We start from the raw sequence: 22,200 nt of genomic DNA on the forward strand, positions 1-22,200 counted from the left end.
CTTCCCATTCCCTGGAACCAGCCCCAAACCAGCCCAACAACACTAACACACTGAGAGACTAGAGCCCTGTGGAAAAGAAAGTCTATTTTGCCCCCTCCAGCCAGGCTGGCAGCCAGCCAGTCCAAAGCCCTTTCTTTAGGTCTGTGAGTCCTGGGCAAGGGGAAGTGGGGGGAAGGGATAGGCAGGGAGGAACACCAAGGGGACCCTGTCCCCAGCCCTCTCCCCAGGGTATGAAGGAAGCCCCTCCTGGGGGTCCCCAGGAAACTGAGGCTGATCTCTGAGGTTCTGCAGAAAAGCAAGATGGGAGAAGGGAGAACCTGAATGAGAACACTGGCTCCCCAACCTCCGGAGGTTTGAGGCACAACAAGCAGGTCCAGTGACAGTCTTCCATCTAGAGAGTAGGCCTCAGTTCAGGGAGTGGTACCCTGAGTTCCACTTGTGGTGCAGCAGCAGAACCAGGCCTCCGCCCAGCAGCAGGAGGCCTGGAGCACCCAGGGCCACTGCCATGATGCCCAGGACTAGTGGGGATAAGGAGTCCACTGGAGGAGGACCCACGCCCAGGAGCATTGACCTAGAACGAGCAGGATAAGAGAAAGAGAGAGTCGGTGAGCTTAGGAGGGAAGGCTGGATCGCCCTACTTCAACCTCTGAAACCTGTGACCCAGGCCTTGGCTCTCACCAGCTGAGGTAGTGTTGGTCCCAGTAACCAGGGCCCGCGGAAGCCCCAAACGTTAGGTTGAAGGCACAGAAGTTACCCTGGGGCCCAAAGAAGGCTCGGACGATGGGCGACTGGGGGAGGGAATATGCCAGGATGGGGTGAAGAAGGGAAGCTTGACAGGACATGGCTGATTCCCGAACCCCCTGCTTCTGGGAGAAAGCCACTGGTCGCCATTGCACGAAGCCTAATGGAAGGGAGCCCCAGAGCAGTTGGTCCAACTGAGGAAAAAGGCAAAGAAAGGCAGGGTGAGGAGGGTCAACCCGTGCCCAACCCTTCTCGTCCCCTTCTCTCTCCCAGCCTTCACTACTAATGACAGGCAGTGTGCTAAGGGGAGCACGAGTCCTGAGTTGCGGGCCTGACTCTATAACTGTAAGGCTGTTTGCACTTGGGCCTCAATATCTCCTCTCTAAAAAGGGGGAGTTGTACTGGATGAGTGTAGAGTCCTTTTTCAGTCCTGACTCCCTTCAAGTGTGCACTCAGCTCTCTCCTCTGGGCTCCCAGGCCCTTGGAGGTCCCCACCTGCCAAAGAACAAGTCACACTGCACTGCCTCTGTTTGTCTCCTCCACTGAGGGTGGAAACTGGATCAGACTCATTAGCACAGGATCCAGCACTTAAAGGAATTGAATAAAGTGTTGCCAAGTGGTAAATGGTTGGCTCATTCCCTGAGATCCTCCTGGGGTCCCACCTACATTCCCCACCCATCTGTCTCTCCGCTGCAAGCCTGACCTGGAAGACAGCAGGCGAGTATTCATCATCAATGGAGTGCTGCTCCTGCATTGTGGGGCAGTCAGGGCCCTGGGCCATGGTGACCACCTCCAGTCCAAATAGGGAGTGGTTTCCCCGGGGAGAGGCCCCAACGAGGACTACCTCCAGCTGGCAGGTGTCTGCTGTGTGTAGGAGGCGAGGAGGCTGGGCTGGTCGGCCGGATTTGGAAAAGGCCTGGACCTAGGAAGGAGAAGGCATGGGAGGCATGGGAAGCAGAAGATGCCCACCTTCAAGAAGGAACTTGGGAAATCAGCCTTGAGTTCCTTCTGATCACCCACATCCTTACCTTAAAGTCCAGGCTGCCATTGGCAAAAGCCCTGTTGGGGTCATGCACAGGGTGGCCTTGAAATGTGGCACTCAGGGTGGCTGGATCCATTGAGTTGGTGATGTTCCAGGAGAACTCAGCCAAGGAGTATGGGGGATACGGTTTCCCTGGGGGCTTTGCTGCTGCATCGGATGTATTGGTGCTGTCAAACTCAAATAGCTGGAGGGTGGGGGTATGGTGGGACTGGGCTTGTCTAGGTCCAGGATCACCCCCCACCCCTTGTTCCTCCCTCTAATTCAGATAAACCCTCTCTTCTGCTGCTTTACCCTTGGCTCTCCCCCACCTCCTTACCCTGGTAAAGACAAGGGCAGAAGAAAACTGGACGCTATCCTTGGGGAGCACTACCAGGCCCCCGTCAGGCTCAGGCGACAGCAAGTGGCTCCAGTTGACACGTAGGACACTGTGAGGGGTGTTGGTGGCCACCAGCAGCGCTGCTGGAGGCCCCAGGCTGCTCCACACATAGTGCAGTGTGGAGTTGGCACCCACTGCCCGGATATGAAGCAGGTTCTGGGGCCCACCAGGGATGACCTCCAGGGACACCTGGCAAGTGGAATAGTGTGGAGCAGGTGGGTTGAGGGAACAGGGTCACGGAGCAACATGGCAAAGAAGACTGGGAAAATGAGGGGCCTAGGCAAAAGGAGTGAGTGTAGGAGCTAAGGGAATCCTGGGTAAGGGGCAGAGGTGGGGTTAGGGGGAATTAGAGCCAGAAGTGCCCAGACCCTGGTGGGAGTTCACAGCATAGGGCTCGGAGAAAGGAAAAACCAAAAACCAAAAACCAAAAAAACACCACTTGCCTGGACCTGGGTCACCCAGGGCTGAGTCAGGGACCAGACTTGACCAGAAGACAGGGAGCCCTCACAACCTGCTCCCCACCCCACACCTCCACAATCCCTGCTCCTTGTTCCCAAGGTTCAAGAATCCTTCTCTTTGCAACCAGCCCGCACCCCTTCGTTGCCCCAGCTTCTAGCCTCCTCACAAGAGTAGCACTTCCGGAAACCCCTATCACTCCAGCACTGGAGTCCTCACCTGGCGGGTGTCCTCCCCAAGCAGGCCAGACGGGGCTGCAGACAGAAATAGGCCCAGGAAGAGCATGGGGTTGGGGGCACAGCACCGCCAACCCCAGCGGTGTTCCACACAACCACACATGCTGCCCCAACTTCAGCCGGCTGAGACAGGAGTCATGTGACCTACAGATGCAGCTGATCCCTTTAAAGGGCGGGGCCACCACACCACTGTTCTTAAAGGGACCGCCTCCCTTAACCTAGATTTTGGTTTGCATTTGAATGAGTGGACTTCTGCACCCTGCTCTTGCCGTTTTGCCGTTTTCCCTCTGCCATGGACGCCACGCAAGTAAAACCTGGGCATTTATAATCTATAATGGAAAATTGTAGTCTGTAAATCAGCCCTCTTTATCACTTTTCAGTCTTTCTCTTCACCTGGAACCCATGATGTTAATTTCTCCCATTTCTCTTCCCTCCCTGAATAAATTACTGGCCTAACACACACACACACACAAAATCAAAATGGACTTCACAATCTCCAACTGGGCTAGCAAGACATCCTAGATTAAATATGCAGACATACTTGCTGTCTCTCATATCCAACCGGGCCCAACTAAACATTACTTATAGGAGCCATGTCTGGATTCAAAATTCAAATGAGACCCCAATAATTCTGTGGTAGGGGAAAGTCCAGAGGAGTTTGAAGGATTTCTGTGGGAGACAGCACACACCCCAGAAGCTCTTGTCAATCTAATGTTTATTGAGCCCTGAGATATGGAGGTTATTGTCTTTGAAGAGCTCATCATTTTATTGTGGAAGAAAATAGGATATGAAAATAATACATGTATTTGTCAAGAGGGAGGTTATGCCTGGCTGAAAAAACACACTTGCTATTCTTGGTTTGTTGGTTTTTGTTTTTTGCATGCTTTTCAATTACATTTTAACTAATTAAATAAATACTTTTGGTACAAAATTTGAGATACCAAAGGGTATCAACCCTATTCTCCAACAGCCTGGTTACTTTTTAGAGACAATCACTATTACCAGTTTTTTATGTATCCTTCAAAGATATTCTACTCATTCTCAAGAATGTATAATGCTGCACAGTGAAGGTGTGCAAACTGTTCTGCAGTTTGCTTCTTCATTTATATACTAAGGGCTGTTACACATCAGTACACTTAGAGTAGCCTGATGGTCCACCTAAGTATTTCATTGTAGGTGGATGTTCCATGGATATATTTAACCAGAACTTTGGTATTGTTTCCAGTATTTTGTCATGGCAAACACGGGTAGAAGGAATATCCCTGTACATAGCACATTCCATATGCATGCAACCAAATCCACAGGATGAAGACCCAGGAGTGGACTTGCCAAGTCAAATGGCCCTCTAACATACCATGTGTTTGAGTGCCATTTCCTCATACACTGAACAAGTGTTTACCAAACTTAATTTCTTTTTCTCTATAAAGTTTGCCATATATTGTTTCAGAGGCATTCATTTTTGTTTTCTCTTGGAGCTATTTAAATATTTTGCCTGTTTTTCTATAGGCCTTTTCTTAACTGCTAAGTTCTAAAAATTCTAAGGAAATTAACTTTGTGTTGTTGCATAAACATCCCCCCTTCCATTTATCTTTTGTGTTTTTTGCCAAATTGCTACTCTGCGACATATTCTCAGTTTCATCAATAACTCATTTTTCTTGAGGCAAAAAAGTGATTGAGTCCTCTGAGTTATGAATTGTGGGTACCGATAAAGGAAGAATGAAAAACAATAGCCTTCGGGAAGCAGATGTGGCTCGAGCAGTTGGGCTCCCGCCCACCACATGGAAGGTCCTGGTTTCGGGTCCCACTGCTCCTCAAGAATACAAGCAAGACAGCGAGCTGGTGCAACAAGATGATGCAAAGAAGACAGACTGAGACATAACATGCAGGGAGCAGAAATGGCCCAAGCCATTGGGCACATCCCTCCCACATGGAAGGATCCAGGTTCAGTTCCCAGTGCCGCCTAAAAAAGAAGACAAGCACAAAAAGAAAAGACACAGAGGGCAGACAGTGAGCACAAACAATGAGGGGGGTGGGGATAAATAAATCTTAAAAAAAAAAAAGAGGGGAAACGGACTTTGGCCCAGTGGTTAGGGTGTCCGTCTACCACATGGGAGGTCCGCGGTTCAAACCCCGGGCCTCCTTGACCCGTGTGGAGCTGGCCATGTGCAGCGCTGATGCGCGCAAGGAGTGCCGTGCCACGCAAAGGTGTCCCCCGCGTGGGGGAGCCCCACGCGCAAGGAGTGCGCCCGTGAGGAAAGCCGCCCAGCGTGAAAAGAAAGAGCAGCCTGCCCAGGAATGGCACCGCCCACATTTCCCGAGCCGCTGACGACAACAGAAGCGGACAAAGAAACAAGACGCAGCAAATAGACACCAAGAACAGACAACCAGGGGAGGGGGGGAAATTAAATAAATAAATAAATCTTAAAAAAAAAAAAAAAAGATATTTGGGTGACTTTGAACACTATACTAAATTCAGTCTTTGAAGTAAACACAGAGAGACAGTGAAACCTAGACTTAAGAGCACACACATTGATCTAACATGTCAGTGGGATTTCCACAAGCTGAAAAATAAAAACACATCATAAATGATGTTTTTTTGCATAAAAAAAAAAGTTACCAATGCCAGCAGGGAAAACTACTGTGTGCAGTTAATTATCTAAGTGCTTAACCATTAAAGCTGAAATCAGAATGGAGCAAGGAGAGTAAGGGACAAATGGGAGGAAAGAATCCACAGGGTGTGACTTGCTTCCTTCCATCATAACTTCTCAGGTCTTTGTGAGTAATATTTCTTTAAGATCATTTTACCTGCAAAGTGACTAAAACATGTCTGCTACACAGTAGGCACTATATGCTCTTATTTTTATACCTGGTAGTTCAACTTAATATGACTAAGACCTGTGGTCAGGGAAAAGATAAAACAGGAATGAATGTATGAATGGTAAGGTCAAAGGGTAGGGTAGAAGAACCAAAAGCCAAGAGAAAGGACACAGAAGAAATCAAATGCTGGCCCCACCTAGCCTTCACTGTTTCAGAATCACTACTTAATTCTCCGCCCGCCCCCCCTTAAAAAAACAAAGCACGAGATGTACGTTTTTGCTAGCATGGAGGGTGGAAGCCTGACTATGACATAACTGTGGCAAGATTAAGCTAGCAAGCCAGAGTACAGATTGGAATCACAAAGAATATTGGGAAAGGTGGAGAAAGAGAACTCCAGGTAACATAGGAAGGACTCTAAAAGCTACAGAATACAAGAGATGTTTTATGTCCTTTATAACAAAAGCCCAAGCCCTCTGTAGCAAGTACTAGGTGTTGCTCTACAACCAGACCTGAGGAACACCCATGTTAAGTTTAAACAGGTTTCTCCTGGGCAGTACATGGAAAGTGGTGATTCTTAAGCTTTACAGTATCATTTATTTTTTAAACACCAAAAGGATTTTCCTAAGCAAGACCTACTGAGAAGCCTGAAGAATAGCTCTTCAAGAGGGCAAATAAAGATACCCAATGACCTAGTTCCCATCTCCCTTCCTTCCCAGTAAGGTTTTCTGCCTCCTCCGTCTTTGCCAGGAGGTACAGCCATGATCCAAGGTTGAAAAACAAAACACTTAACAACTGTGTCAAATGACTTAGATTTAATCATCGGAAGCAAACTAAATGGAAAGCTTACAATAGAGAAGAATTACATGTCAGTGCCTTTTGCAAACTGAGCCGGGACAGATAGGGACTGGGGGCTGCCCCTCAACCTGATCCCTTCCAAACAAAGTCGTCCACAGTGGCCCTGACAGAGTGGTTCAACGAAAAGGAAGAATCTGCTGGTTGCCCACCACTCACTCCTGGCCAGCATCAGGAGCCCCTGTTTGCTGGCTCTGGTCATCACCCTTCTTCTTATGGCCTGAGACGATGTCATCAATCCGCAGCAGCAGGACTGCCGTCTAGGAGGAAAACCACAGCCACAAAGAGGTCAGCAGAGAATGGAAGAACATTTGTTTCTTTCATAAATATCACCCAATTCCTCCTACAGAATTACCATTTTATCTGAAATCTACCTTTCTAGAGTCTTGAATGTAAAATGCAGTTCTCACTAAGCAAGGATGCACATTGTGCAATGTTACCTTGCTTTTTGTATGGGGTAAAGAGGAGGGGGATGGAATTCCCTGGGAAATTTTTGGGAAGGAACGCTTAGTTTCAGGGAATACTCTGTATTTTATACCTATCCTTCAAGATTGTTCTAAACACACTGGTTTCTGGTTATGTGCTATTCTGGCAAAGGAGGAAGTGGCATGGCATATGCCTTAGGGCGCCTCACCTCTACTGCTGTCTTATACGTTTGCAGCTTCACAGCCAATGGCTCCCAGATGCCCAGTTCTTTCATGTCCACCAAAGTACCTGTCTCACCATTTACGCCCCAGGTCTCACAGTTCTCCTGAGTGTGCTTGGCCTGGAGTTGGAACAAAGCAAAGTAGTTAGAGAGAGAAAATACTGGGAATAACAAGTTGGCAGGGAACATTAAGTAAAAAATTAAACCAAAAATGATAGGAGAAATAACCATGACAGCAAACAAGTAAAAAACAAGAAAGCAAAAATTTTAAGGGAACAAGTTATAAGATGGGGAACATCCCCTTAGATCAAACACAGACAGCAGCCTTCTCTATTCCATTGAAGAAGAATAGCATGGAGAGGAACTTACCCGAAGGGAGGTAAGTAGACGGATAGTGCTGGCCCCACAGTTCTGGATAAGGGTACGAGGGATGACTTCTAGGGCTTGGGCAACTGCCCTGTATGGCCATTGCTCCACACCAGTCATGGTCTTAGATTTTTCTGTCAAAGCATTGGCCACTGCCATTTCAGAGGCTCCACCTCCAGGCACCAGCTGAGGGTCCAGGAGAACGTTGCGGCACACTTGCATGGCATCCTGAAGGTTGCGTTCTACTTCCTTGGAGAAGCAAAGACAGTATGATGCCAAATCTTGAGGACTCAGGGATAAACCAGAGGCACCAAGTGTCTTTCTGACTGCCAGGGTTAGTAAAGTACCAAGGAGGGAAAGGTCTCTGGAACCTCTAATGGGTAGAGCAGACAGTCTAACTCATGACTGCAAGAGGGTGAAAAGTGGTAGAGGGGAGGTGTCATGCTAACTCTGAAGTTAGGCTTTAGCCCATTATCCTACAGCTATACCCCATGGTGTCCTTTAGGAGGCTGTGTGGTATAGTGAGAACTATTTACTGTGTGCCTTTGGGCAAGTTACTTAACCTGAGGGAAAAAAGAAAAATTGTAATTTCAACTTTAAAAATAAACAGGAGAAGTACCTCTGGCTATAGATCCAAATTAAATAGCTAAACATGGGCAAACATGTAAATGACTTTACATAGTCTGAGAAACTCTTAAGCAGAGTGACCTATCTCATCTGGCCACACTTCAAAGCTGACTCACAGAGAGAATCTCTTTGCTGGCTCCCCGGAGAAGAATGGTGCAGGCCTTGGGGTCTTTGCACTCAGTGATGAATGTAAAGTACTCATCTCCAATTTTCTTGATTTCCAACAGGCCTGCTCCTGTCCCAACATCATCTTCTCTCAGTTCCTCTGGTCGGCTCACTATCCGTGCCCCGCAGGCTCTAAGGGTGGGGGATTGAGGGGAGAAGAACAGGAGAACCAGATGATTTCAGATATTTTAATCTATCTCCCTAGTCTCTAGGGTCTGTGGCTGGGGATAAGGGCAAATGTGAGTTACTAGAAACATTTATACTATATCCCTTGAGAGGTCTTGACTGCCTGGTGAAACTACTTTCAAACACATGCAGGCTAAGTTTCCTTAAACTAATATGACTTTATTTCTAAATGTGTGTACCTAAGGCAACATGTTACACACCACATACAGCCTTTTCTAAATATAAACCATCCTGTACCATCCAGTTAGGTCTCAAGGCTAGGAACAGACCTGTACTGGTTTTAATGAATCTAGAACCAATTTCTTATTTGTTATTCTTTCCCCCCACTCATGGGCATGCACACACAGGTCCATTTTATAGCAAGCAGAAGTATAAAATTCTATTTGGGTTGATACATTATGAGCTATTTGATAGATTTATCTTCCTTTTTATAAAGAAAGCATTAAAAATGGACAGCATTTGAGCACAGACATCAACGCAAAGGTAGTGAATGCAATCTAAAGCAGCTGAAAGATCCAAATCAAAGAAGACAATGGTTCTACTATATTTTACATGGTTAAGACAGACTACTCTGGAAACCTCATAAAGGGCGATAAACCCTGGAGTTCATTTAGAATCACTATGATGGCAATAAAGAAAAGAACTCTCTGACAAGAAAAGATTTACAAATTTAATAGATACCTACCAAGGTAGTGATCACAATTGTCTAAGCGTAAGCTTGTGCATTACTGGATAAGGGCAAAATAAAAGAGACTAATGCAGTGGATAATTGTTGAACTAGAGGATTTCTGACAAGGGCAGACAGCTAAATCCAGGTTATCTCCAACTGTAACTGATCTCTTGTATCCTATATATTAAACCTTTTCAGATAACAATGTTAATGACTGCATCATACAATTACAATGATGGGAAGTGAATCTGGCTCAAAGGCTAGAGCATCCGACTACCACATGGGAGGTACAGGGTTCAAACCCAGGGCCTCCTGACTTGTGTGGTGAGCTGGCCCACGCGCAGTGCTGATGCGCGCAAGGAGTGCCACACCACGCAGGGGTGTCCCCCGCATAGGTGAGCCCCACGCACAAGGAGTGCGCCCCATAAGGAGAGCCACACAGCGCGAAAAAAGAGTGCAGCCTGCCCAGGAGTGGTGCCGCACACATGGAGAGCTGATGATGCAACAAAAAGAGAAACAGATTCCCAGTGCTGCTGACAAGAATACAAGAAGACACAGAAAAACACACAGCAAATGGATACAGAGAGCAGACAACTGGGGCGATGGGGGTGGGCAGGGAAGGGGAGAGAAATTTAAAAATAATAATCTTAAAAAATAAAAAAATAAAATTACAATGGTGGAAACACACAGGAGAAGGATTTATTTTTACCTGCCCTACTCACCTAGCAATGCGATTATTGTCTGTCTTCCGGACTCTGCGGATGGCTGTGATATTGGCCCGCATGAGGTAGTGCTGAGCTAAATCTGCAAACCCAAGAGTAGAGGTGTCAAGTTGGAAGCCAGAACTCAGGAGTTCTGCCCTGGTTTTATCCTCAATGTATTCTAACCACTGTATATTATGTCCAGTCTATGACAATATGGGGGGGGGGGGATCACCCAACCCCTCCTGCCTCAAAGGTAGGCTGGAAAATTATTCGAATCGAGTTCTACCTGAGATGCCTTTTTCTGTGATTACTACATCAGGCTTCAAGTGGATAATATCCTCGCAGAGCTGCTGGATGTATTCTTCTTCCATTTGGAGGATTCGGGTGAAGTCTTCCTCTCGTGTGATCTCAATGTCAGTCTATGTGGTGGAGTAAAGTTGCTCTGATTTAAAAATCTCTGGACTGGAGAAGATGTCCAGAGTCACCCCACCTACTATGCTCCCTCCATCCAGCCCTGTCACACATCTCAAAAAATATGAGTTAGAATAATGTTAAAGCTGTGCTCTCACACCTCCATAAGCCAGTTCAGCTCTAGCTATCATCTAGTTTAACTCCTTAATTTCATTATAAAGCACTGAAACTCAAAGTCACAAGTCAATTAGTACAATTTGGCCTAGAAAGGTCTCTGGCCATCCAGTTCTTTGTTACTTCTCTCCTGCCAGTGTATATGGTAATTCTGGGTCTTAGTTCTTTTGACCAATTAAGTTCTTTGATTCTTGTTCCTAAATCCTTATTTAATAAAAGTCAGATTACTTTGTTTTATCCAAGAGAATGCTGTAAGCCTCTTGCCCTTTGGAAATGCTTCTTGATACATTATCATGTATCATGTATCAATGTTCTCTTGATACATTAAGGAGGGTGGAACTGAACCCAAAGAGCTGGATTCAAATCCTGATTTGGCCAATATTAACTGTGTTTATTAGTTTATATACAAATACTAACTTCTCTAAGTGTTGAACTCTTTGTCTGTAAAATGGAGTCAATACCTACTATTTTAAAAGGGTTGTTGTAAGAATCATAGATAACATACGTAAAGGACAGTAACTGCCACAGAGCAAGCACACAAAACTCATACCCTTTTTTTAAACTCTCCATATTAGCAGTCAGATTAGGTCAACTTTAAAGAATATAGTCAGGTACTTTACCTGGCTTTCTCCTTTTTTGTATTCCAGAGAAGAATCCAGGAGCACAATCCTAGGGTTCGTGATGTAACGCCGCATTCGTGGATGGGTCACATCCTTGTTAATCATGACTCCACGTAAGACACAGGAGTCTTCAATGATGCCTCCAGGTATCTGAGCAAAAGAAAACTCACTTTAATCTACAACAAGCAGAGAATTTCTCATCCCACTCCCCCATGATCATCTTTCCCAAATGGCTACTATTTCAGGTTTCTTTTAAGTATCTTTCTTTCACTAAACTAAAAAACTTAAATGGGGTTGCAATCATATTTTTTCTTCCTCTTAACACACCAATGCTTAGACTACAACACTCATTGAGACCCAAAGAAATTCCGTAACATGACATATTTAAAAGGGCTCAGGTCTCTTCAAATTCCTTAAAGATATTCCCACAGAACTTTAGGCTTGGGGCTCCATCTACTGGTCATAAACTATTACTGCTTTTTTTTTTTTTAATCTCAAATCTGTAGAGATGGAGAAAAGCTTTCTGGGGCTTATAAAAGACCTATTTCCTAATATTTAGTGATCTAAGTCATACAAGTTAATACCATACTACAGAGTCCTTGGTAAGTTTACAGCTTAACCAACTGTGACTGATAGGTATGGAAATACACAAACGTGGAGATACCAGTAACCCTTTCCCTAACCCTGATAAACCACTGTAGAGTTATCTATGAAGATAACCAATTATTTCAGGAATTCTCCCTTGGTAGGCTCTTTAGGTTTTTGTTTTCCAGGCAGCAAGTATGGCTCTTGTTCCTAGTTCCAACTAAAGATATTTTGCTCTGATTTAAACCTACTTTCTCTTTAAGTAGGATGATTCATGCTGTAAGTATTTTGTCCCTGAAGCACACATTGGAAGAAGTGTTTACCTTTTCCACCTTGGCATATTTCTTGATGTCAATTTCCTTTCGACCATTCTCCTCAAACTGTACGGTTTTCACTGCATCTAGGGCAATACTGCATGCCAGAGAGGACCACCGACTGATTGCTTTGGTAGTAATGGAGCTGTTGATGATGTTTAACATCATATCACGGTTATTGATGTCAACAGGGGTACTAGAGAAAAGAGAATCGATAACATGCTCAGCAGACAACACGGATATTTAAAGAAGTCCTTCACTTACAGATCAGTTACTATAATAATGGATCAAGAAACAAAACTAGGGTAATCTTATCCTTTGTTGGAAACTAAAAGGGACCTGAAGGGAAAGTTCTGGCTTAATGGATAAAGTGTCCGCCTACCACTTGGGAGGTACAGGGTTCAAACCCAGGAGCTCCTGATCCATGTGATGAGCTGGCCCACATGCAGTGCTGATGCGCACAAGGAGTGCCGTGCCACGCAGGGGTGTCCTGAGCATAGGGGAGCCCCAGGCGCAAGGAGTGCGCCCTGTAAGGAGAGCCGCTCAGTGCAGAAAAAAAATAGTGCAGCCTGCCCAGGAGTGGTGCTGCACACATGGAGAGCTGACGCAGCAAGACAACACAAAAAAAAGAGACACAGATTCCCCGTGCCGCTGACAAGAATATAAGTGGACACAGATAAACACACAGTGAACAGACACAGAGAGTAGACAACGAGGAGGGGTGGGAGAGCAGCGAAGGGGGGAGAAATAAAAACTAAATCTTAAAAAATATAATAAAATAAAAATAAAAGGGACCTCAAGAGGTAATCTTGGGAAGGGGATGTGGCTCAAGCAATTGGGCTCCTGTCTACCATGTAGAGGGTCCCAGGTTCAGTTCCCGAGGCCTCCTGGTAAAAGCAAATAGGCCAATACAGAAAGCTGGTGTAACAAGAAGATGCAACAAAAAAAGAGACACAGGAGAGGCAGTGAGAGACAGGGAGCTAAGATGGCTCAAGTGATTTGAGTGCTTCTCTCTCACGTCAGAAGGTCCTGGGATCGGTTCCCGATGCCCCCTAAAGACCAGAAGAGAAGACAAGCAGACACAGAATAAAGTGCAGTGAATGGACAGAGAGAGCAGATAGTGATTGCAAGCAGTGGGAGGGGTGTTGAAGAAGAAAAAAAAGGAGGTAATCTTATCCATTCCTTTGCCTTTTAGCAAGAATACAACTAACTAACCTGTCCCTGGCAGATGCCTCAAAGCCCTCATTAATTTATTCCGATGTCTGACAGCTCTCTACATTTACAGAGCTTACACTAAAATAGTTTGTTCTTTACCTTCTGCTTTCAACCAAAAAAGTATTTTTTAGTTAGAAAAGTTGTAGTTATAGAAAAATCATGCAGAAAAATATGGAATTCCCATATATCTCCCACTCCCAAACAGTTTCCCCTATTATTAATACTTGCATCAGCAGGACATCTTTGTTACAACTGATGAAATAATATAACTGCAATTATATCATTAACTATAATCCATAGTTTACTTTAGGATTTACTGTTACACAGGTGCTTTTAAAATTCTAATAGCATACATAAGCCTAAAATTTCCTTTTAACCATGTTCAAATATACAATTCACTGGTGTTAATCATATTCATTATGTTGTGCTACCATCACCACCATCCATTACCAAAACTTTTCCATACCTCAAAGAGAAACTCTGTACCAATTAAGCATTTACTTCCCCATTTCCTACTCATCCTCTTCAACTTCTTTACTTGGGTCAAGACACATTTTGTCCATGAAATCTTATCCCATAAATAGCCAATTCTGAGAGTTCCTGATAATCACCAATCTGTACTATGCACTTTGAATGCCAATTATATTCTATCCAGCTGCATAACAGTGCCACTTAATGTTTACTATTATGATGGTTTAGTCTTGGTAAGATTATATATTTCTGCACAGCAATTCTATTTAGAACCACATTTCACCCAAAACGAAGAGAAACCGTATTTCACACAAAATGAAGTTGGGTGAAAAAACAAACCTTAACGTCTAGTCCAGGGACAAGGACGTGGCTCAACTGATAGAGTATCTGCCTACCATATCCTGGAGGGTCCAGGGTTTGATCCCCAGGGCCACCCATGTAGTAAGCTGGCCCATAAACAGTGCTGCTGCACACAAGGAGTGCTGTGCCACATAGGGGCGCCCCCATGTAAGGGTGCCCCATGTGCATGGTGTGTGCCCCTCAAGGAGAGCTGCCTGTGAAAAAAAGCGCAGCCCGCCCATGAGCGGCACCTTACACATGGAGAGCTGATGCAGCAAGATGATGCAACAAAAGAGAGATGCAGATTCCCAGTGCCACCTGATAATGCAAGTGGATGCAGAAGAACACACAGTGACTGGACACAGAGAGTAGACAATGGGGGAGAAGGGGAGATAAATTTTTTTAAAATTTAAAAAGTAAAAAAGGGAAACGGACTTTGGCCCAGTGGTTAGGGCGTCCGTCTACCATATGGGAGGTCCGCGGTTCAAACCCCGGGCCTCCTTGACCCGTGTGGAGCTGGCCATGCGCAGTGCTGATGCGCGCAAGGAGTGCCATGCCACGCAAGGGTGTCCCCGCGTGGGGGAGCCCCACGCGCAAGGAGTGCGCCCGTGAGGAAAGCGACCCAGCGTGAAAAGAAAGAGCAGCCTGCCCAGGAATGGCACCGCCCACACTTCCCAGTGCTGCTGACGACAACAGAAGCGGACAAAGAAACAAGACGCAGCAAACAGACACCGAGAACAGACAACCAGGGGAGGGGGGGAAATTAAATAAATAAATAAATCTTTTAAATAAAAAATAAAAAATAAAAAGTAAAAAAAGATCTAGTCCAAATTTTCACTTACTGCTAAAATCCCTTCTATAATACTACAGCACATATATTATGCAATCAGTAATTAGTTATTGAATTACAGATTTTAAGGAAGACGCAAGAACTCAAAGTATTATCTAAGATAAATGAGTGTTCTAAGTAGGCAGTTATTGCTTGGTGAAAAGAAAAACTTTCTAATGATTCAGCTCCATACAGTCAATAAAGCCTCTGGGCATCTCTACTCTTCCAGAACTTATTTCATAAAAATCATTCACATAGAACACTTTATACTCTAAGAGTGCTAGACAGATATATTACCATGCACTTTGTTTCTTAACAGCAGGTAGCACAACACAAAACTCACCAAATTACTAAACACTTAAGTACACAATGACCCAACCTCATAAAAAACGTAGGTTTTATTTTCTAAGCCAAAAAGTTTTATCAAAAACATGCCTTTTATAGGTAATATATAACTTCATTATATAAAATAACTAGAATATACAAATTCAGAATCAGAAAGATTACAAGTTTCCTGGGGGTGGGGGGTTGGGAATGAGAAATCAATACCTAAGGGGTACCGAGTTTCCATTCAGAGTGCTGGAAAAGTTTTGGTAATGGATGGTGGTGATGGTAGCGCAATACTGAATGTAATTAATTCTACTGAACTGTATGTATGCAGATGGTTAAAGCAGAAAACTGTATGTTGTATAAATGTTACCACAAAAACAAAATTAAACAGAAAAACACTCCTTTTTCCAACTCCACATTACAGCCTAATTTTATTAACATTCTGTAAAGTTAGAAGTCATGGATTTCTATATTCCCTTCATTGCCCTATCAGTATTCAGCAAATATGGTCTAACAGCAAGTTCTATCCATTACTAGAAGAGATTCAAAATGCATTTGCAGTCCCAGTCATTTTGATTTTATAATGGAAAACTGCTGGCTACCATCTTCCACAGCACTTAAGTACTGAAGTGGCCACTTAAGCGGCTAAAATCAGGCATGATGGCAGGACATTTTAACAAAATCTTAAATAGTTATCTAATTCCTTAATTCCCCTATTAGAATCTAAAATATTAGAAGTGGGAATATTTTATATACTACACATTTCCCACAGCAGTCCCCAACACAGAAACTTGAAGAAAGCATGTAAAACCAAAATATTTTGAAGAACTCATCCTAGCTCTTTTTGTAGTCTGTTTTATATTCCTTGATATTTCCTAAAACTTTTATTTCCCTGATCCTCCTCTTCAGTTTGCTCTCCTCTTTTTGTTTCTTCTTCTCACAAACTGATAGCAAGGTATACACACCACTAACGTGTGTGATGTGCCTGGCCTTCTTTCATCACACAGAATAGATCATCCTTCTGGGTCCTCCCGTATTTGACACTGTTTCTGGCCCTCCTAATACCTGATTTTCTTAAGAGTGCTGATCATATCATCCAATGCCTTGCGGTAAGCACTGATCACTACCGTTGGGTGCATCTGCTGCTCTAAGAAGTGCTCAGCCACAGAAAGCATCTCCCCAGCTGAAAAAGGATACAAACACAATGGTGACATTTTACAAAGTGTCTGTAAATCAACTTCATTATGCTTCTAAAAACACCATATCCTTTTGTAAAACAGACTCTCCCAAGATGTCATTTAGTCACGGTTTTCAAAATTTTACACTTTGTACAAGCCAATTAATAATATAATAAATACCCTGCTATGGCTTATTTTAAATGAATTAACAACCCAAGGGTTTATTTATTCACTTGATCTTTCTAATTAAGTAACTGCTACTAGCTAGGAAAAAGAAGAAAAGTTTCCTAAGACTCTAAAATACTAAAAAAACACAAGAAGATAAAACACCTAAGGATGCATGCAGCTGACCTGCTGGTACTTAAAAACAAACAAACAAAAAAAAAACAAAACACAAAAGAGAATATCCACGAAAATTTACCCGCTGGGTGAGGGATTATTGGTAAAAATGTCCCCTTCTTTGAAAACTGTATTTTCTAATTAATACATAAATATACACATACAAACACAAAACAGTTTATACATATATACACAGAAGTTTTTTTTCTATGAAGTTTAAAAAGAGAAATATATTCTTGCACAAACTGCTTATACTACCAGCCCACTGACACTAATTTTAAATTTATACAAATAAGCCACAGTTCACATGTATATTCTGTGGCATGCACTCTAATGTTTGACATTCAGTACTTTTTTCTGATTCTTTAATAGTGACCATATATATTAAGGTAGATCAATGAATACTTCTAAGGCATACTTGAAGAAGATTAAGTTAGAAAAGGTATGTTCTGTTAAAGAGGTCAAACAGTTACTTAAAGAAGTATGTCTTTAAAAAGTCTAAGATGGTTTTTTTTTTAAAAGCTGCCTACATCTAAGATGCCTAGACTCACGGGTACTTACCTATTACCTACAGGAGACTCAACTGTCTAACATTATCAGTTAGAAAATTCTGTCTGTGATATCTAAACCACAACTTCTACCACACACACAAAAAATAGCCACAGGGGGAAAAAAAAAGCAGCCACATATAATTCTCAAGCCTCAAAAACATTGTATCTAAAGATGTAATTCATTCTCAAAATTCTCAACTGAATTTCCAGCCATCTCAACATTCTCAAATGCAGTACAAATGCATTCTGAAAATAATCTAAAATGCTACTTAAAAGTCATGATTCTAGGGAAATGGACTTGGCCCAATGGATAGGGTATCCACCTATCACATGGGAGGTCCGTGCTTCAAACCCGGGCCTCCCTGACCCGTGTGGAGCCGGCCCATGTGCAGTGCTGATGCATGCAAGGAGTGCCCTGCCATGCAGGTGTGTCCCCCGCGCAGGAAGCCCCACGCGCAAAGAGTGTGCCCCTCAAGGAGAGCTGCCCAGCGCGAAAGAAAGTGCAGCCTGCCCAAGAATGGTGCCACACACACGGAGGGCTGACACAACAAGATGATGCAACAAAAAGAGACACAGATTCCTGGTGCCGCTGATAAAGATAGAAGCGGTCACAGAAGAACACAGAGTGAATGGACATAGAAAGCAGACAACTGGGCGGGGGGGAAGGGGAGAGAGAAAAAAAAAATCAAAAAAGAAAATATTCTTTAGAGCAATATAATTTAAAAAAAAGTTATGATCCTATAGGAAAGGGGAAAGATAAATCGTTAAAACTAGAAGCTCATTTCTTATTCAACAGATTTGCATAGCTCATTCTGTATTGATGAATATTTTATATTAAAATTCTTACAGATTGAATTGTGTCCACCAGAAAGATTTGTTGAAGTTCTAATCCCCAGTACTTCAGAATGTGACCTTATTTGGAAATCAGGTCACCCAGATGGAATTAGGCAAGTTAAAATGAGGTCCTACTGGAGTAGGTTGGACCCTAATTCATTATGACTTAATAGCGAATAAGAAAGGGAAATGTGGACCCAGACATACATAGGGGAGAATGTGACACGATGATTTAGGGAAAAAATGCTATGGATTTTCAGCAAGTCACTGCCAGAAGCCAGGAGAGAGATAAGGAACAGATTCTTCCTACAGACTTCAGAAGAAACAAGGCCCTGCCGACACCTTGATTTCAAACTTCTAGCATCCAGACCTATGAGACAATAAATTTCTGTTGTTTTAAGTCACCCAATTTGTGATGCTTCATTACGACATACCTAGGAAACTAAGACAGGGAGAATACATAGAGAATTAAGAAGTTGTTTTAAAAAAAATTTTTTTTTGGAGGTACCAGGGAGGGGATTGTGAGAAGTCAGTGCTCAACCACTGAGCTACAGCTGCTCCCTATTTATAAGTAGTGGACTGGTAACTGCATTTCCTTCTTGAAATATGACACATTTATTTCCAGCAAAAAGCACAATTTTCGATCTTATTTTCCTTATCAAGTTCTCACACTTCTCCTACCAAGAATAATTACTGATGTGGTCCCATCTCCAACCTCTTCATCCTGGGTCCGGCTAATTTCAATCATGGATTTGGCTGCTGGATGCTGAACTTGAATCTGAAAAAAAAAGTAGACTGCCACTGAATCAACATGATTCAAAGACCTCTTAACCTGTTCTGCTTGGCCCTAACTTGTGTTTCTTCTGCCATACTTACTCCCTTTCTTTATTTCTTTACCTTACCTTGAAGTATTAAAAAGAATAAATCCACCTTCCCAAGTCTCTTCCTTTTTGAGAAAAATGCATTATGGCAACTCATCTATTAAAGTTCCTGAAGGCAGAAGAGTATCTTTAGTTTATTTACTAAAAGCATTACCTACGTACATCTTTATAGGTCTTGTACATTTATACAACCGCTAGAAAATGAAAAGTCATACCTCGCGAAGAATGGCATTGCCATCATTGGTCATCACAATGCCTCCCATTGGGTCCAAAAGCATCTAAGACAGAAGCAAAGGTTATACTTGAGTGTCCCAGAAAAAAAAAAGGGAAACTCTGTAGTCTGAGGGCTTCAATAAAAGATAAACCTACCTTCATCATTGACTTGGGTCCCAAACATGTTCGGATGATATCTGCAATAGTCTAATGGAGAGAGGAAGAAAAAAACAAACAAAAACAAAACAGAAAACAGAAAAATTAGCACAAGTCAGAGGCCAGTGTGAGTGGTAGAGGAAGGGGACACAAACAACATGCATAGTAAAGCAATGCTGGCAAACATGCTAGATTACACCATGCCATTTGGCCGGCTAGCTCTTGTCCCAACCCCATCCCCCCTCACTTGTAAATGCCTTCTGAGTAGATGTAGAAAGAAATGATTTCATAAGTAGAAAGGGGAAAGATCTCCTACATATCTCAGCATTTCTTTCCATGACAGTGACTTCTATACCACCCTAAATCAGGTCTAGGGCCACTTCATTCTTCCATTCAAAAGACATTTACTAAATACCTATCCAGGACCTACAGTGGGCCCTAGGATACAAAAAGGAATTAATATATAATCTTTCCTTCCCCTGAAGTAACTCAGTCTAATATGGGGGAGACAAATACAAATAGAATATTTTAAAACAATATACAGCAATATAATTATGCAAAGGTTAAGGTGAGAAGTCTATTAGGCCTAATGTGGGGGTGGCGGTAGGTATGGATCTTCCCCTCCTCGTCTCACCAGGGAATTGTCCTGAAAGAAGATAAATCAACTTTTCCTCTAATTGCACACTCTAAAGTCCATATGAATAAGAAATTTATCACTATGAAGAAATACAAGAGAAGGCAGCTGGAGGTGATCTCCTACAGGCCAAACTTTTAAAAGATATGCTACCTTGGCAGCATTGATGTTTCCAGACTGAACTTTTCTTCCAGATTCACGCTTTGTGTTCTGGCCTAAAAAAAAGAAAAAGAAAGAAAGAAAAAGAAAAGGCAAAAGCCCAGGATAACCCCATTGCACATAAGCTATTTATTTCCCAACCTTGGAAAATAAAAATAGACAAGTTTCATGGATATACACATAGGTCAAAACTTCTTCAAACGATGTGCAGCTTCTTTGCATGTCAATTAAATCTCAGAAAGCTGTTAAAAAATAAATATACATACTATGGCTATTTACCTCTTTACATACTTTGATACCTGGTACACTAAAAAATAACCCCATTAACACTTCACCTGGAATCTTGGTCATCACTTTCCCACTAACCAAATATCAACCCACTCCACAATTTCAATACATCATTGGTCAGCGTAAGAAACTAAATGGGATTTTTCCAGGAGTTTCGTGGAAGCTGCTGACTACATGTGAAGACCAGTAGACCACATAGTTAAAATTTTAAAACTCAGAAATGCATAGAATATATGTAACCCAAATTTTACAATAAGGTACAGCAAACAGCCCATAAAAGAAAATGAAAAAATTCAGACTTCTCTGGTATGAAGGGAAGGCCAAAAAATTTTATGTGGATTTTCCAGATTGCAGAAGTGACCTGCCCCTAACTTGCACCATGTGTAAGGGATAGTGTGTTGTAGACCTGAAAAGTGAAAAGGACTTCACAGATGCAACATTCACCCCAAGACTCTTTCAATGGAGATATAAAAGCCAACGATTACAGCCAGCATAATGCTATTTCCCTCACCTCTCCAAATTACATATCCCCCTACAACTTAAATCTTTAAATCCAGACCCATCAAACCTAAACTCCTGGAAGTCCTCAGGGTTTGCATTCCTATCTCAGGCAGTGGTTTAATCTGCATAGGTCTACAAGCCATCAGAATTAAGGTTAAATAAATTTTTTGAATTTTCCAAGATTAAATAAAATTTTTTGAAAATTTTTCCTTAAAAGTTGTTTTCTAGGTTCAGAGAAAATGAACAAAAACTCTGAACAGTACTCTGTACACAGATGATTAGTAAAGAAAGGAAAACGGTTAGGTATCTTACAAAAGTTACAGAGAATGGAAATATACCAGAGGAAGACAATGGAAGTAGTGCTCACACATCAGAAAGAAATTAAGGATATTTCCAAAGAGTAAAGAGAACCAGTCTAATAGAGAAACTTGGGAAAACTTAGTTGGTTAGTAGTGGCAAAGATTACATCGCACTTGTCACCAAGGGAATGATTACATCTTAAGAAAAACCAGCGAGGAAAGAGGGGTTACTGAATGAAAATTCTAGAGGGACTGTCAGAGAGCAAATCAATGGAAAGTAGAATACCACTATTTGCAAGACCCTCTTAAGAGCAGTTTACCTACTTTCTAATTTTCACAATTTTACGAGGAAATATTAACCCCGCTATACAGATGGAAACAAGCTGCCCGAGGACACACCGTTACTAAGGAATGGGCCAAGGACATAAAGCTAGGCCTAATTAAAAAAACGGTATTCATTCAGCTACACCACACTGAAGATCCTGCGAGGGAACTGCGGACGGGTGCAGCGCCGGGAGTGAGGAAGGCGACACGAGGCGGCAAAGAGCTTCCTGGGATGAAGACAGGACATGAGACTCGGGGAGGGGAAGCGACCTTTTGCGTTTGTAAAGAGGGAATAGATGACGGAAAGAGAACAAAGTGGAATTCCTAAATAAGCACGATGACTGGGAGCCTCAGTGGCCGGGCCAAGGCGGGACCCGGGTAGGGCAGCACTGAAAAGTGTGGAGGGATAGGAGCGAAAAGAGGACCCTTCCCGGCTTTCCCCAGAACTCACTGAGCACTAGCACCGGACGATGGCCCATCATGGCGGCGTGACACAAAACCGGGTACCCTCAGCTGGGAAACTGGAGGAACCTTCTGGAGAGACCGAGGCAGAAGCCCAGAAAACGCTCGCTTCTCAGGGCTTACACCTAAACCCGCTACCCACCGGGCCGCCGCCAATCACTGCACCTAGCTCACTGACCGACAGAGAAAACAGGCCAATTGACACTCGT

General features: G+C 43.2%; 2 protein-coding genes across 2 annotated transcripts; both read right to left on the reverse strand.

Annotated features, from left to right (window-relative positions):
- Window positions 1-64: 64 nt before the first annotated feature.
- GLMP (glycosylated lysosomal membrane protein) lies at window positions 65-3,001 on the reverse strand. The gene is made up of 6 exons (XM_004480622.4): window positions 2,835-3,001; window positions 2,100-2,348; window positions 1,770-1,967; window positions 1,445-1,663; window positions 679-935; window positions 65-571 (listed from the first exon to the last, which is right to left on the reverse strand). Exons 1-6 carry the CDS (start codon window positions 2,952-2,954, stop codon window positions 406-408), a joined length of 1,209 nt encoding a protein of 402 aa, XP_004480679.1. The 5' UTR covers window positions 2,955-3,001; the 3' UTR covers window positions 65-405.
- A 3,464-nt stretch (window positions 3,002-6,465) lies between these two features.
- On the reverse strand, window positions 6,466-22,182 carry CCT3 (chaperonin containing TCP1 subunit 3). Its single transcript, XM_004480620.5, has 14 exons — window positions 21,981-22,182; window positions 20,112-20,173; window positions 19,325-19,375; window positions 19,171-19,233; window positions 18,756-18,852; window positions 16,238-16,355; window positions 11,998-12,184; window positions 11,090-11,239; window positions 10,171-10,303; window positions 9,903-9,984; window positions 8,276-8,456; window positions 7,536-7,781; window positions 7,155-7,286; window positions 6,466-6,780 (listed from the first exon to the last, which is right to left on the reverse strand). The coding sequence occupies exons 1-14, from the start codon at window positions 22,009-22,011 to the stop codon at window positions 6,676-6,678; spliced, it is 1,638 nt and encodes a 545-aa protein (XP_004480677.1). The 5' UTR covers window positions 22,012-22,182; the 3' UTR covers window positions 6,466-6,675.
- Window positions 22,183-22,200: the final 18 nt, after the last annotated feature.

The sequence above is a fragment of the Dasypus novemcinctus genome, chromosome 13, assembly GCF_030445035.2.
Source record: "Dasypus novemcinctus isolate mDasNov1 chromosome 13, mDasNov1.1.hap2, whole genome shotgun sequence".
In the NCBI taxonomy this organism is placed as follows: Eukaryota; Metazoa; Chordata; class Mammalia; order Cingulata; family Dasypodidae; genus Dasypus; species Dasypus novemcinctus.

What these genes read in the sequence shown, in the direction of transcription:
- GLMP (XM_004480622.4), bottom strand. Translation starts at nt 2,954, where the DNA reads ATGTGTGGTTGTGTGGAACACCGCTGGGGTTGGCGGTGCTGTGCCCCC. An exon ending in CTGCCCTTGTCTTTACCAGG is followed by an intron (nt 1,968 to 2,099) that starts GTAAGGAGGTGG and finishes CCCACCCTCCAG; the next exon opens with CTATTTGAGTTTGACAGCAC. An exon ending in ATGGCAGCCTGGACTTTAAG is followed by an intron (nt 1,664 to 1,769) that starts GTAAGGATGTGG and finishes TCTCCTTCCTAG; the next exon opens with GTCCAGGCCTTTTCCAAATC.
- CCT3 (XM_004480620.5), bottom strand. Translation starts at nt 22,011, where the DNA reads ATGATGGGCCATCGTCCGGTGCTAGTGCTCA. An exon ending in TCGTCCGGTGCTAGTGCTCA is followed by an intron (nt 20,174 to 21,980) that starts GTGAGTTCTGGG and finishes TCTTTTTTTTAG; the next exon opens with GCCAGAACACAAAGCGTGAA. An exon ending in GACCCAAGTCAATGATGAAG is followed by an intron (nt 19,234 to 19,324) that starts GTAGGTTTATCT and finishes CTTCTGTCTTAG; the next exon opens with ATGCTTTTGGACCCAATGGG.